Source organism: Mauremys reevesii, linkage group 8, assembly GCF_016161935.1.
Source record: "Mauremys reevesii isolate NIE-2019 linkage group 8, ASM1616193v1, whole genome shotgun sequence".
NCBI lineage: Eukaryota > Metazoa > Chordata > Testudines > Geoemydidae > Mauremys > Mauremys reevesii.
In genome coordinates this window covers 54,866,436-54,882,269 of record NC_052630.1, presented here as the reverse complement: position 1 = coordinate 54,882,269, position 15,834 = coordinate 54,866,436, and the positions used below count along the sequence as shown (strand labels likewise).

Below are 15,834 nucleotides of genomic sequence, written 5' to 3'. Positions count from 1 at the left end.
TATCAGCAAAGTGTTTAAATTATGTAATAAAAAATGATGCTATTAGACCTGTAGTGTTTCACTGCTGCTTCAGCTAGGGAAGTGCCCTGCTCCTCTTTGTGACAGCTGGATGGCTGTCTTTGAGAACAAGGAGAATACTTTGCACTTATAGCCACTTTCATCAGGGAGGCAGCGTGGTCTAATGCTGCAGTTTGGAATGGAGGTCCTTGGCCCTTGGATCACACATGTTCTGTAGGGAGCTGGCAGGTCACATGGTGTTGGCTCCGCCTCCTTCTAAAGTTATCAAAATTCACCCATTGCAAAGAAGAGCCTGGAGGCCTGTAAAAGCAGCTGCAAACAAGGGAGAAGGGCCAGACCAGCCGCTGCTGCTACATAAGGCAGAGGAGAAGATGGCCTCAGCCAGAGCCATCAGGAGAGAAACTTAATGCTCCTCTATTACTACTTTTCCTCAAAAGGAAAGGCCAAAGCTGCTGGGGGACACTGTACGATCACGAATGGGAGGGAAGGTCTCCATGGGACACTTCTTCTAGTGAAGCCTGGTTCCCCCCCATGAAAGTCTGAGAACCTAGAGGGTACAGAAGAGGACTGAGAGGCAGGACTCCAGGGTTCTATTCCCCTGGGAAGGTCACTCAACCACTCCATTCCTCACTTTCTCCATCTGTGAAACAAGGATAATGGTCATTACCAATCACTGTACAGCACTCTGAGAAGACGCACACTAGAAAGTATCATCATCATCTCAATATCTCAGCCTTCTCTAGCCACTAATCCACGCTGCCGCCTCCTTTCCCCAACAGTCAGTTCACCTCTTCTAGACACAGTGAAACCTATCTCCAGAAGGAGAGCAGGAAGAAAGAAAGAAACAGCAACATCCAGCCACAAGGATTTGTTGTTTATTGACTTTTTTTTTTCCAAGTAAAAAGTGCACTCAAGCAAAAACACAAAACAAAAAAAGTCAGCTCCATAACATCTGTCCTGTGCAGTGGGAGAAATCGCAGAACAAGCCAGAGGTTAGTGTGTTTCACTATAAATAGAAATATACCATAGATGATTATTTAACATATAATATTCAAACAAGGAGGTGGCACTTTATCAGAGAAGCGGAACAACTGAGGGGTGAGTTTAACCCCAGAAAGTGACCACCTCCTCTGGGGCACGGTTGAGATTGCTGATCCTGCCACACTATGTGGGGCACAAGAGAGGTAACAAGGATCCAACAGAGCCATTCTACAGTGGTCAGAAGGGCCAGGGGACTGTCTCCACTGAGACAGAGGAACAAAATGGAATTGGACCTACAGGAAACCCATCGGTGGTAGAGATTTGCCTCCAGTTCCTCCAATTTTAGAGAATGATTGATTAAGAATCAGTCACAATTCCTCTGACGCAAGGCTGCTCTATGTAAAACATTGAACATTGTCTGTTGGGAGGCAGCACCAAACTTCTTCCAAACTGGAAGTGGAGACACATCTGGTTACCTTTCCGGTGTTTGGGGGGTTTAATAGGGCAATCAGTATGCTAACACTGTGAAGGGTAAGCTGGGCTCTTCGGTGCCAGTAATTTTGGCCAAGGTCAACAGGACAACACCCCCATTATTACGGAAAGCGCCAGGGGATCTTTGATGTCCATGCAGAGAAGACAAGAATTTGCTTTTCGAAGTCTCATCTGAAAGATGCACAGTAAACTGCATGGTGCTTGATTGCCCTCAGAAGGATGAAGGGCTGAGTCATCCCTCCTGGGGCTTGCACCTCTGCTTTCAGTGCGCCTAGATACTGCAAACCTGAGCTTTTGATCACGAAGACATCCCCTCCGGTTAATCCCTTGAGAACCCGCCTGAATGAAAAGCCCAGGATGAGAAGGGGGAGGAGACGGGGGTGAAATTTTCCCCAGGAGCTGGGTGTGCTGGTAGGAAGGACTTTCCAGCTGAGGGCCCCTTCAACAGTCTAAGGAGTTACTGACCATCCTCCCACCCCCTTCGGCGTGATCATTTTTAAACCATCAAAAATAAATCCCTTCCCTTTGACTAAACAGGAATTTAGTCACCTTGCTAAGATACACTGGGGAAGACCTACACTTTAATGAATGGGTCCTCCCCCTGCACAAGTCTAAAGCACAAAACAGATGTACAGGCAGTGCTAGTGTCAGTGTCGAGACTGGAAAGGCAGTGAGGACAGTGCCGCAGTAGGGAACCCCGACCTCCCTGGTCCTGCACCCGTCCCTGTCATTTGCTGGGTTCGGAAAGGATTGCTGGTGAGAAAGGGTCTTGCAATACACCAAGGGGAACCAATGCTGCGTTGGGTGGTGAAAGGCAATGAGAGAGGTGCTGGCATTGGAGGAGAGTGGCAAGTTCTGCTGGCTGTGCCCAAGCGTCAGGGCCTTGGTAGGGACAGGGAGATCCACAGGAGTCAGAGTTCAGCTTCTATAAGACATTTGTTTGGCGATTCTCCAGAAGCTGAACCGGGTGCCACTGCCTCCTCAGGCCATACTCTAGGGATGGGCTCCTACTAGCTATGGCTCTTCTTGGCCAGCAGCTTCTTCATGCAGCCGGATCTCTCCTTCCTTCCTCCTGCACTCCAAGGACGGATAGCAGAGTATCAGGCTTTCCCGGATCAGGGGCACCTTGTGGTGATGTTGGCATCAAAACGCAATGTCGTGAGGCAAACGTCAGCACATTGCCACACCAAGTCTGACCAGCTGCACCCAAAGGGTCTGTGTTCAGCTCAGCAGAGCCAAAGGCAGCTGGTCCTGGCAGGCTTGGCTTCCCCATTCCCCACGACCCATCAGGCCATGGCCTAGTATCCACAGCCTGAGAGACCCAGTCCAGAGAGTCTTCCTAAAGGTCTCAAGGATTTTCAATGGAATGTGTGTTGTAGCACCCTGGTGGGAGGTTGTTGCGGACCTCCTCCAGGTTCCTAATGTCTGCCAGGATCTCATTAATGCTTCTCTCTAGAGTCTGAACCCGGAGCCTCTGCAGACTGGCTGTTTTCTCCAGTTCAGCCATCTGCTCTTTCAACTGGCTGTTCTTTGTCCTGGCCTGGCTGAGGTTGAGTTCGAGCAATCTCAGCGCCTGCTCATCCACAGGGCCAGGCTGGTCTATTTCCAAGGAGGAAAATAAAGAAAAGGAAACAATGAACAGATGCTGGGAACTGGATCTTTCTAAGTACATACCCCTTAGCCCCATGCCTCAGCTGCAGTTATCCACGGCGCTCAACCTACCTAGGCCAAATGGCTTTGAAAAAAAGCGTGACAAAGACTCAGATTGGAGGACACAGCACAAAACAGGAGAGAAAGAGGAAGCTGGGAAATACTTGGAATTCATTTCTTTACACTCGTGTGAAGTTCTTCACAACCTCAGCTCAGAGAGGTTACATTTCTGAGATCAGTACTTGACAGGCAATCAACTATTAAATTCCTCCAGGCTGGTGTGGGGTGGAGGAAAGTTTGGATCTGAAATCAACAACATCCCAAGCAATGTGGCACAGTCACGGGTAGAGAAGAAAGCTGGTCTCGTGGTGAAGGCATTGGACTGGGACTCAGGAGATCAGGATTCAATTCCTGGCTCTGCCACACAGCCCAGGGGGGAAGCATTCATACCGCTCTTTGTCTATTGCTATGAGGGGCGATTCCCTTTCTCGTGCACATACACTCATGGCAGCTCAATGAGAGCTAGTGAGAGTGTAAATTGCTGTGTAGCCACGGCAGCACCAGTGGATACATACTCAGCACAGCTCCGCTACCGCAGCTACACTGCTATTTTCACTCACACTCACTCATCAAGCTACTGCGAGTATGGGACATGGGCAGGGAACTACACCCTTAGCTCATAGTGGAGACATCTCATCCCCATTTTATAAATGGATAACCAAGGCCAATATTTCCTGTCTCACACCCTTTGTCTTAAATTAGAAGCAAGGCAGAAATTACCTCTCAACATGTGCTTGTCCAGCATGTAGTGCAATGGGGGCCTCTGGACACTACCATGACACAAAGAATGAAGAAGGTGCTTATACACTTACCCATTAGATGTAGAAAGTCTTCCAGGGCACGCAGTGTCTCTTGGACAGCAGCCTCAGCAGTACGGGCACCGGCATGGGCACCCTGCGCCTCCTGACCAGTCTGAGAGAAGCAAGAACAAGGCAGTAAGGGCATGTGTCACCCAAACAGGTTTGCAGTTGCTTTAAAGGCAAGGGATGAGAACTCACTTTCTGTGCAGCGGTGGCATCCATATCGACCTCCAGAGCCTTCCTCGTGAGCTCCCTTTCTGCTTCTCTGGCTTCGTTCAGTAAAGATATGACTCCTTTCTCCAGTGCCAGGACCCCATCTGCTGTCCTGTTGGCTTCCAAGTTCAACCGCCTTATCTCCTAAGAAAGCAAAGGCAGTAAGAGTAGGAGATATCGGAGAGGCAAGAAGGCCCAACAAGGATTCATTCAAGAGAGAAATATTGGCAACACCCACTTGAAAGGACAGACTAGTGGCTTGATTTTCAGATGTGCTACGCACCCGCAACCGTCACCGATTTCAACACGGGGCTGCTAGTCCTTAGCGCCTCTGAAAATCAGACCAGAGATGAATAGGCAGAAAGATGACCCAGTTCATGGAAACATGGGCCCATCAGGCCCAAGTTATATCGGATTCATCCACTTGCATCAACATCATGTTCTTTTCCCAGCTAGTTTTATTTCCCTTCTGCAGAGCTTTACTCTGCTTTGCAGCCACTCCCTGAACTCACCCTCTCAGACACATCAATGACATGGAATTACTGTGTGTGACTTCGGGCACACCTACGCTACAGCTGTGAGGTGCGATTCCCAGCTGGGGTAGACGTACACGCACCAGTTCTCATCGAGCTAGCACACTAACAGCAGCAGTGCAGCCACAGTGCCCGAGTACAATCCCGTCCCACCTCCTCGCTATGTACTCGGGGGGCTAGCTGAGCTAGGAATTACGCCTCCCACCTGCAGTCTCACTGATGCCAGGCCAGTGTCACAAAACCTTCCAGTCTGCATGTGGGGCTCAGACTATGCATATCATTTATCAGGACACACTGACATGATACATTCAAGTAACTCACACTCTTTATGTTGACCGAGAGCTGAACAGGACTTCAGGTTAGTGTCTAACCCAGGAAGATGACTGCTTCTCAGTAACCCTTCTCCGTTTTCCTCTGTCACTCCCCATCCTTACCCCTGCCATTCCCCCAATGCTCTGATTATCAAAGAACCCAGACTTCCCTTTACCTGCTGGATACCACCAGTGATCTCCTTTGCCTCCCCAGCCATGCTTCTGGCTGTCTTTGCATCTGTAGCAGCACTGCCCAGGGCGCCTTCTGCTCGTCCAGTCTTATCATTGGCATTTGTGACCATATTGCTGATGAGAGGGAGTCTTCTCATGGCTTCCTCAGCTTCTCTTCTCCTACCATCTACCTGCAGGTGAAACCCTAAAATGGAAAAATACACAGCCCCATCAGATCCCAGAGGGGAGAGGGCATTCCTCAGAGTCAGGGATGGGCTTCATTGATGGAGGAACAAATGAGAGACTACTGGAAGCAGAATCCCGCTCTCAGCCTAGGAAAGACTGGCACCTCTGGAGCTGCTTATTCCATGGAAGAATGTCCACAGTCAGAGAATGGGGAAACGGGTGAGTGGGTGTACTCAGGAAGAGAAAGATTCCCAGGAGGTTTGCTCCATTGTCACACAGCTCAGGAACTGTTAAAATGATCTGCCTGGAATGATCCTTTAACCCTTTGATGCTAGGAGCTGGGATTACCTGGCATACATTACATTGCAATGGAACATACTGTGACTATCAGCAGCTGGGGAAACAGCAACGTGGAGCTTTCAGAGCAATCGATTGGAACCAGTGACCGCTGCTGAAGTAAGATGCTTTTGCCATAGACTCACCTCTGAGATTTTTCAAGATGAGTTCAACTTCATAAAAAGTGGCATTGCCAGCACTCAGTGCCTGCTGTGCTCTGCTCTTGGCAAGGTTGGCGCGGGACAACAGCTGACTCGAAGCCTGAATGAACCGAAGGGACACAAAGAGACAGCAGATCAAGCAGAGAGCACGGGAGGCCCAGCCCTGTTCCCAAAGCTGTTTCTGAGGCAGCTTCATTTCACCCGAGAGGATTAAATTTACAGCTTGCCAGCAAAGGCTCAACGCCCGTCCCAGTCTGAGTCACATGAACAGAATAATGGAGCTGGGATTGCAGTCTGTCTGCTGACCCACCTCCTGCTCTTTAACACAGACAGGATAAAGTAGTGTACAGCTCACAGAGATGGCAGCTCTCTCAGGATACCTAACAACATGGGGGATGATGTCTTACCAGCCTCTTGCTTTCCCCGCTCTGTAACAATTGTTTGATTTCTTCCTCCCAGCTTCTAGTGTTGCTTTGCAGCCGCCTGTATTCTGCCATGTACGTCTCCACCAAGCCCATTAGAGTGTCTGCCTCCTGCCTGAGCCGGTTTGCCTCCTCCTGAGACACCAAGGAAACAAGAGTTTACTTTGATCACAGGTACCCAGCGCCAGTCGTGAGGACTGATCCCCAGCACTGATTGGCTGCCACAGCGGTATCACTTGGAAACCGGAGCAGGCCTGAAAGGGACGTACATTTAGCAGGGTGACAACATGCCACGCCGCAGGTGGTGAGGCTTTCCAGAGGATGATGGGCCACCTAGCAGGAGTAAGAATCCATTACATTCAGCCTCAAGATGGGCAAAGACTCGTCAGCCCCCGTGCTCATGGGAGGAAAGGAGAGGGGGACAGAGTGAGGTGAGAGAAGCGTATCAGTTCCTTCCCAACAGGACACCGGGATGGCAGAGAGGCTGGCAGACGGTGATTTGCATCTACAAAGTGCAGCAAGGCTCTCTGGTGTCTAGCAGACAAGAAATCCTCACCTGGAAGGACCCAGTATCAATCTTTGAGAAGCGCGACATGGAGCTGAGGAGCACCAGGCTGCCCTGATAGGCCCTGTCTGCATCCAAGGCAGATCTGCTGGCATCAGTCTCCAGCTCGCTGGCCAGCAATTTGGTTTCATCGTATCTGCCAAGGGAAAAAAAAAAAGAAAAGCATCGTAAGCCAGAACACTCACCTCATGTTTAACAGCCCATGAGACACAGAGACCAGATCCTCCCTGCTGGGTCAGGTCGCGGGGCCATTTGCCTCAGATCAGCGAGTCTGCAAGCTGGTCGGTGGCTCCATCTTTGCAAAGCATCATGTACATTTCCCACACTAGAGCAATTCATTTTATTTAACACGGCCTCCCCCACCACGTCAGCCAGGAAATGAAAAGCAGCAGGCCCTCCTGTGTCACACGCTGCTTCAGACCCAGGCTCACACACAGGCCAAGGTTTTCAAAAGGGACAAACAAACTCACGAGACGCCTTAAAGGAGCCTGAATTTCAGAGGTGGGCGCTCAGCTCTTTCTATAAATCAGGCCCCTTTAAGGTGTCTCAAGTTGGGCACTCAAAATCAATAGGCACTTTGCAAATCCTGGTCATCCCACTTTAATATTTCCCTATAGGTCAGTCCCCTCCAGTCCCGAATCACCTGTGCAACTCTTCTCTGTGGTTCCCTTATTACTATCACTCTGAGGGCTTGTCTACACATAAGCCGCTACAGCTGCACAGCTGCAGTGGATCAGTGAAGACGCCCCCCACATCGACGGGAGAAGTTCTCCGGTTGGCATAGGTAAGTCACCTCCCAAAAGGCGGTAGCTAGGTTGACAGCAGAATTCTCCCATTGACCTAGCGTTGTCTACACCAGGGCGTAGGTCGGTTTCACTGCATCACTTGGGGGTTGGATTTTTCACACCCCTGAGCGACATAGGTATACCAGCCTCATTTCCTAGCGTAGATCCAGGCTTAGTATGTCTGAGACTGTCTGAGCCAAACCCATCCCTGGTGGAAATCATTGACACCAATGGATGATTTGCTCAAGGGATGAGTTTGGCCCCACAAATGTGTGTAATACACAAAGGAAATTGTATACCCCCGACAGACACCCCATAAGGAGGGTGGGATTCTTAGAGGCATTTCTTACTATACTCTCTTCTCTCCCCTCCCGCCACCATGGAGACCTACATACACGAGTGCTGTGAACCTACTTTTGCAGCAGCCCTTGCACAGAGCTCGCCAGGATGCCTCCTCCGCTCACAGCTGAGCGCACCAGCTCCAGGGCCTGTCCTGAGTCATCCACCGCCGCCCTGACTGCCTGTTCAATGGCATTTGCTGATTGCACGTGGCTGGAAAACAGAAGGGCTCCCATGAGACATGGGCCTGCAAAGGCTGCCTCACTTCCTCCATCCACTTGTTATTCAGGTGGGTTGTCATCGGAGTTGTAGCCATGTTGGTCCCAGGATATTAGAGAGACAAGGTGGGTGAGGTCATAGGCGGCAAGTTATATGGGCCCGTGATGCCCATGCTCCACCAATATTTAGGAACCTGGGCCCAGCTCCACCAATGTTTGGGCTTATTGCACTTTAGGGGGCCCCGCACTAACACCCCAGGCTGCCCTGGACCCCGTGTCCCTCTGAAGTGCTGGCCCAGGGCTGTTGCCCCAGTCCATCCTATGGACAGGACAGCTCTGCTTGGACCCGTTCTGGGGCACCACCAAAAATTATATAAACCTGGCACTCATGGGTGAGGTGGTATCTTTTATTAGAGATATATAATACACACACACACACACACAGAGTGCGGCTCAAAAGCTTGTGTCTCTCACCAACAGAAGCGAGTCCAATAAAAGATATTACCTCACCCACCTTGTCTCCATCATGAGAGCAGGTCTTTCTGGGAAACCCAATGATCTAACAAAGGGAACCACACCCCTGCAGAATATACGCTTCTTGGCAATAGTGTTTACCCGTTGTGCATCTATTACCAGTAGATCTGCACTGGGGAAGAGGTAGTCATGGCCTAGAACGTGCCAGTGGACGCGGCGATCTGCTCACCTGTTTGCTAGTCTGAGAGCTTCTTGGGCCAGCATCAAAAAACTGTTTGACCCGCCAGGGAGGTGTGAAGTTGGAATATTCTGAGGAGAAAGAGAAATGAATTGCACTGTCTCTCTCTCCCTCTTTCTGATTTAATGCTGGCAAAAGGGAGGGATTGATAATGACTGGCTGGAGGTAAGAGAGTGCATCACACAGAGACAGCTCTGCCACAGCACCCAAAGGAGCCTAGCCAGCCATTCCCGTCTGTATGAACCCCGGTAAAAGAGCAATGCTAATGAACTCCTATCATAGAGCAAGGTGCTGGCCAAAGCTCCCCTGTTACTCTGCACCCACAAAATAATGTGTACTGCACTTGCAGCCTCCCTGTAACAAAACCGAAGCAGCCTATGGAGAAGCAGGACACCTCCTTCCACCCTTAGTCAGGGTACATCGACACAGCCTGGGTCTCAGAGCCCAGGCTGACAGACGGGACCTCGCACCACTGCGCTGAAAAGAGCTGCGTAGACACTGCAGCTCGGGGTGGAGCTCAGGCTTTGGAGCCTAAGGACGGGGGGAGGTTTCAAAGCCCAAGCTCCAGCCTGAGCCATAACGTCTAGAACGCTATTTTTAGCTTGGTAGCATGAACTGTGCAGGGGAAGATTAGGGAAGAAGGGAGTAGAGGGGGCGGGAGAAGGGCTCGAGGCAGGAGGTTTGGCGAGCTCAGGGAGTCGGCATCGGGTGCTGGGAAAACATCACCATGGAGAGCAAGGGAACAGAAGTAAGCAGAAGAGGATTCCTCTGGCCTCTGCAGCAGTGGCCAGGGATGTCGCTGGTCTGGAGTGTCTGTGCTGAAAGGTCCTGGGGAGAACTTACCAGCCCACTCAGGGTCACTTTGCTTTGCCCCAGGTCCAAATGGGCTCTCTCAATCAGCCTCCTAATGTCCTGCACCTGGGCCTGGTACTGACGCCCCAGCGTCTGCAGCCTCTGCACCGTCACCCTGATGTCGGCCAAGCGGCTCTGGTAGCTGGACTCTTGTCCCTTCATTTTGGACATCCGGCTCTCCAGGGACTTGTCAGAGGCTGACAAAAGAGACCAAGAGAGATTTACTGTGCTGCAGGGGAGCCGCCGGATACGAAACCAGAACTGAGCACAAACAGGCAGACAGCTCAATGGAGAAACAGACAGTTCTGACACGCTACAGTCGGCGGGGGGGGGGCTGTCCCAGCGTGTCGTCCCCTCCCCCATCCCTATACTGCACCAGCAGTCTGGGGACTGTCCTAGAGTGTCCCCCTCACACTCATACTGTACCAGCAGTCGGGAGGTTGTCCAGGACTGCACCCCCCATCTGCATAGGTGGGGGTGGGAAGAGGGGAAAGCCTGTCCCAGAATTTTCTCTCTGAAGTGCATGGTTCAGAACTGCACCCCTTGCCCTGCACTCCAGTATCTAGCATTGGTTCCTTTCACTGCATTGAGCCTCCAGGGGCCCCTCTGCTGTCTCTCCAACCCCATCCAAGGGGAGGTGCCCGGCGTTACCTTGTAAACTCAGAGCTTCTCTCAGGATTTCACGCAGGGTCTCCTCAGCCTGTTGCATCTTCCCCTCCAGCTCCTCATTGGCCCCTGCCCCACTGCCAAGCTGCAGCCGAGACACAAGAACCTCCAGATGCTGCAGCTGCTGCAAGTACTGATCCACCTGAAACCAAGGCAGGTCACGGGGTCAGCAAGTGGCTGAGAAACATGGTTTACAGAGGCAAAGAGACAAGGGCTTGGGCCAGGTTCACAGACACTAGGAGGTGGGAAGAAGAGAAGCCCCAGGATTTGTGAGAAGTAGAGAACCCAGCACAGTCTGGAAGAGTTACCTGGACAAAGAGCCCTTTTAGTGAATGTTAATTCTGGTTAAAACAGCAGATTAACAGCCCTGGCGGCTGAAATCCTCTATTGACAGACCAGGCAGTGCAAGGTCCCCCACACAGCCTGGGCAAAGTGCTGCAAACCTCTCCTGGAGGGAGCGTAACTAGCAGCAAGAAGCTAACCAATAGGGTGACCAGATGAGAGATATGAACTATTGGGACACCTCCGCCACGTCCTGCTTCTCCCCCCTCACTCTCCCCAGAGCAGAGCTGAAAGTCTGTCAGTGTGGTCCCTAAGTCTGCACGGAGCTGTTTCTTGGGGAGAGGGGATCTATATTTCTGGCCCTATCTGAGCTCTCAGGGCATGGGTGGTTAATTTCCTTTGTATCTGGAAAGGAGCATTTGCTGAGCCTCATCTGTGGATTAGCCTTGGCAGCTACTGGGTTCAATCTCTGATAGGAATGCAAAGGAATTAGTGCAGGGTGAGGAGAGGGAATTATCGCTGAAATCTTTTGCTGGAGAAGTGATGTCAGGCAGAGTTGGCAGGTAAGTCCAGCTCAGATACCATGGTCATGGGCATCCAGCTGACAGACAGAGAAACTTACCTGTGTTTTCACATGGCTGTAGCAGGCTGGGCACTGTGTGTGCTCACAGTTGGGCCCCTCAAATCCTGGCTTGCAAACACAGCTCCCATCACTTCTGCACTTCAGGGGGTCAGAACCTACCGAATTGCAGTTACAGGCTGCAGAGAAAGCAAAGGGTTGGAAGGAGCCACAAATCAGATCAATACTGGGAACCAAAGAGCGTAAGGAAACACAGCAGCTCTCATAAAAACACATGTCTGTCCTCACCAGAACATCTTCCCGTCTGCCTCTGCGGGGGTCTCACACTTCTGCACTGTTTTTCAAAGATGCACAACAACCTACATCCTGACCGACCTCTCTGCCCAGTGCCCACCTCCCATTCTGGGCTAAACAGAGACCAATAAACTCCACCCTACCCTGCTGCTTGAGTCACTGTTCCCCTGAATGCTGACTGCCTCCGAATATCTACAACTCCATATTGAAGGAGTTCAGGCCTGGTTTGTACGCGGATGGGGAACCTCCAAGGAAAACCAGTGGTGCTACAAGGAGCCGTGCTGGTTATTTATCCTTTGCCTCTGAATCAGCACTGCGCTAACAAGGTACTGCTGGAGCTCCCCCCACCCCCACCCCGGCCTTTTTTTTTTTTTTTTAAATGAGACCTAATATGTGTAGTTCAGGCTTGTGGCCTAGCCATTATATTCCAGCTACCTAAAATTCTCCCCAGGGTTTCAGCTGGACACAGTATTATTGACTTGTCCTAAAATAATGTGCAATGTTGCTGCTTCCTGTGAAATACTTCCTGAATGTGGATTCAAGAAATGGCTGGTTCAGTGGTGGAGGAAGTGACTCTTGTACAGAGCATGTGAAAAGCTGTCTGGGACCCCTTAAAATGAAAGGTGCTATGAAAGCACATCACGACATTAGTACCAGGTTTGAGAGTCCATTCCCTGTCCAATTGCACTCACACAGGCGCACACTCCAGCTTACACTCCTACCTTGACACTTCTCTGCTGGGTTGAGGGCTAAGGGGTTCCCAAAGAACCCGTCCCTGCACTGGTCACAGGAGAAGCCAGCCGTGTTGTAAAGGCATTTCAGGCATTCACCCGTCAGCTGGTCACAGTTCCCCACAGCACTGGGATCGATGTTATTGTTACACTGGCAGGGCTGGCAAGGTCTCACACGGCCATTGTCACCCAAGGAGTCTCCAAAATAGCCATCAGCACAGTGTTCACAGTTAGCACCTGGAGAGGGAGACACAAACAAAACAGAGGCCAGTTACCCTCCAGAACTACAGGGCCCCAAAGCAGTGGCCAAACCCCATCTAACACTGCCCTCCCCCTCCTGCCGGTGGACGCAGGCACTATGCCCTGCTGGGCAATGAATTTCACAATCTCGGCTCCATTCTCGGGGAGGGGAACTCACCCTCCTCGTACAGTTAGGAGAAGCGGATTTAGTTCCATTGCACCTTTGACCCAAAACATCCCAGAAAGCAAGTCACCCTCCATCCCAGATGAGGGGTGAGAAGGGGATTGACAATCTCTCTCCAGGGATAGAAAGGAACCATAGGCAGTGGTATCCTGAGAGGGAGCCTGTTCTGACCGACAGGCGCACTGCACTGGGACTGAGGAGATCTGGGATCTGCTCATGGCTCTGCCACTGCCCTGCTGTGTGACCTTGACCCAGGCACTTCATCTCACTGTGCCTCTTTCCCCCCAGCCCCCCCTTGTCTTTTCAGTGTGAGCACTCTAGGGGCAGGGTCTGTCTCTCACTGTGCATGTGTACAGCAGCTAGCACAACAGGGTCCTGATCTCAGCTGGGGCCGCTCCGTGCTACTGGGAATACATAGAATAAAGAACAACAGAGAGGCAGAGTAGGGGACAGATTGGATAGCCAGGCTGTACAAACACAATCACACTGCAGCCATCACAACCCCACTCTGTACTAACCAGGGGCTAGGGAGAGATCTTAGGGCATTCTCTGGGAATACATGTAATAGTCAATGGAAAAGGACAGGGTAACTCTCTCAACACTCCCCTTTCCTATCCTGCTGTCCTGCAGGAGACTGGAAGGACCCTAGAAAGGAAACAAATCTCCAGATAAACCAGAGGGAGGCCATTACCAGCGACTCCCAGAGGGCAGTTATTGCAAATGACTTCCTTTCTCCCTGGCGCCACTGAGCAGCCCTGGCCATTTCTACAAGGGCACAGCTGGCAGCTCTGCAGATTCCAGGGGTCCCTGTAGAAACCAAATGGACAGTTGGCGTTGGGGCCCATGTTTTCATCTCCTGAATAACAGTCTCCTGAGAAAGACACAAAAAAGGTATCAACAGCCAGTGTAGATCTGGCCTATATTCTGGTGCAAGCCACGACAGCCTGGCACTGCCACTATACATGTAAGAAAAGACCCTTCCTCATAACCCCAGGCCACCTCCTACCACCTGCACTGTCCCATGTGAGTCGGCACCTGCCTGTAACCGAGCAGTGACCCACCTAGCACAATTTTCCTCATAACCCAACACTACCACCTGCAGCCTGGCACCATTCATTATAACTTGGCAACCCCTTTGCAGCATGTGTGAGACTTGGCACCATTCCTCTCCTCCATAACTCAACACAGTCCTTCGTAACTTGGGGCAACGTTCACTCCTCCAGTCAATAACAGGCTATCATGTTATGATGCTCCATATCTAGACAGCTAGCTCTCAGGGCTAAACACTCAGGCTATGTAAGTACAAGTCCAGCCCTTAGAACTGACTGTAACAATCAGAGTTCTGCACCTAGACAGAACACAAAGAGCTTCATGGAGCATAAGATATTCCTGATAAAGACATAGGCACGTGTACCAGGCACTTGTCACCATTGCCCAGAATCCAGCATTTTTTCCTGTTACGCGGCACCTTGCCCATCACCCAGTTTTATCCTCTGCAACCTTACGACAAAAGCTGGTTGGGAGACTGGAATTTCCGTTCTGTTGGAATTTCTGACATTCCAAACTCGGCCTGCATTCTGAATTGGAATGAAGAGCCGCAATGTTAAAACTTCCCACAGAATAAAAATTCTGAAAACTTCAAATTCAGGACTATTGAAATGCACCGTTTCAACTAGGGAAAAATATGACACTTTGACAAAGTAAAAAAGCGTCGGCTTTATGATTTCAATTGATTCCATGTGGGTTTTTATTTTAAAATATTAAATATAGGTACATTGGATCTACTATTAAAATTAATGTTTTAATAGTATATAAAAGTCCAAATGAAACGGTTCAACATCAAAACAAAACAAAATTTTCCCTGTTGAAAGTTTAATCGAAATTGAGAGGTTCCCACCAAGCATTAAGATTTTGATAAAACAGCATTTTTTCAATGCAAAACTGTCCTGCCTATATTTCTGGGAGTGGTTCGCCTGGTGGCATTCCTATCACCCAGCACCCTCACCTATAACCCTGGTACCCATTATGCAGCAACACCTCCCTTCCCCCAGTTCTATCCACAGTGCACAAGCACCCCCGGCAGCACCCAGCAGTCCTTGGCTATGGTTATGGTTTTCCTTACCAGTGTCTGGATCGCAGTTTCCTCCCCCCTGGCAGTTACATAGCACGCAAGTGCTGAAAGGCCCAAGGTTGGAAGCATCTCTCTTGTACCCAGGAGCACAACGTTCACAGAACTGCCCCTGATAGCCAGCAGGACACACACATCGTTCCACCCAGGGAGCTGGGGCTCCAGAGGTCGGCTGTGCAGAAACCAGGGTGACATTATCGATGTACCCAGTGCCTGATGGAGGAGACAACACATTACATTTACAGCGAGCAGCTGCACCCTGAACTCCTCCCCAGGGCCATGACAATGGGCATTCTAAAGACTGTCTCTGTACCAGAGACTAGCGGGTGTTTTCTGTGCAAACTGAACTCATAGCCAGACAATGTGTGCAGTGGTTATGCAAGGAACTCGGAGTGGAGGCTCTCCTGTTTCCAACTCTGCCACTGATTCATTGCATGACCTTGGGCAAGTCACTTAACTGGTCTGTGCCTCAGTTTTCCCATCTGTAAGTGGCGTGCAAGATTTACCCACCTTGCAGGGGTGCTGTGAGGCTTAATACAGTGTTTTGAAGATGACAAGTGCTATATGATGCTCTCCCCAGGTCCCAACCCTCCCCCACACTCACTGTATTCTCCATACGTGGCTCGGATCCAAAGGGCCGTCAGGTTGCCGAGTAACCTGCGATACTCAAAGTAACTCAGCTTGGGGCTCCATCCACTGCGTGGGTGCTCATCCAGTCTGCATATCGGAAGTGAAAGAAATTGAGAACAAGGAATAAAATGGAAGAGCGTCTTGCTGTCGGCTCTCTCCAAACTCCCATCGGAACAGAAAGAACCTGGGCGCCGATGATTAGCCCCTTGCAGAGCGTTACTGACATGGGACAAAGCCCAGCATGGAGCCCTGATAGGGGGACACCTAGGATTCCTCCTTACGCAGTCAACCCCA

General features: G+C 50.7%; 1 protein-coding gene across 1 annotated transcript in view; it reads right to left on the bottom strand.

Annotated features, from left to right (window-relative positions):
- Positions 1-877: 877 nt before the first annotated feature.
- LAMC2 (laminin subunit gamma 2) overlaps positions 878-15,834 on the bottom strand; it is a 37,160-nt gene continuing 22,203 nt past the window's right edge. Inside the window, exons 8-23 of the mRNA XM_039483642.1 lie at positions 15,515-15,627; positions 14,905-15,123; positions 13,474-13,653; positions 12,350-12,595; positions 11,376-11,512; positions 10,457-10,613; positions 9,797-10,002; positions 8,945-9,024; positions 8,099-8,236; positions 6,891-7,035; positions 6,320-6,469; positions 5,898-6,012; positions 5,235-5,434; positions 4,200-4,358; positions 4,014-4,113; positions 878-3,090 (exon numbers count right to left, since the gene is read on the bottom strand). Coding sequence (XP_039339576.1) covers positions 2,840-3,090; positions 4,014-4,113; positions 4,200-4,358; positions 5,235-5,434; positions 5,898-6,012; positions 6,320-6,469; positions 6,891-7,035; positions 8,099-8,236; positions 8,945-9,024; positions 9,797-10,002; positions 10,457-10,613; positions 11,376-11,512; positions 12,350-12,595; positions 13,474-13,653; positions 14,905-15,123; positions 15,515-15,627 — 2,596 coding nt within the window. The 3' untranslated portion in view covers positions 878-2,839. The remainder of the gene's footprint in view (positions 3,091-4,013; positions 4,114-4,199; positions 4,359-5,234; positions 5,435-5,897; positions 6,013-6,319; positions 6,470-6,890; positions 7,036-8,098; positions 8,237-8,944; positions 9,025-9,796; positions 10,003-10,456; positions 10,614-11,375; positions 11,513-12,349; positions 12,596-13,473; positions 13,654-14,904; positions 15,124-15,514; positions 15,628-15,834) is intronic.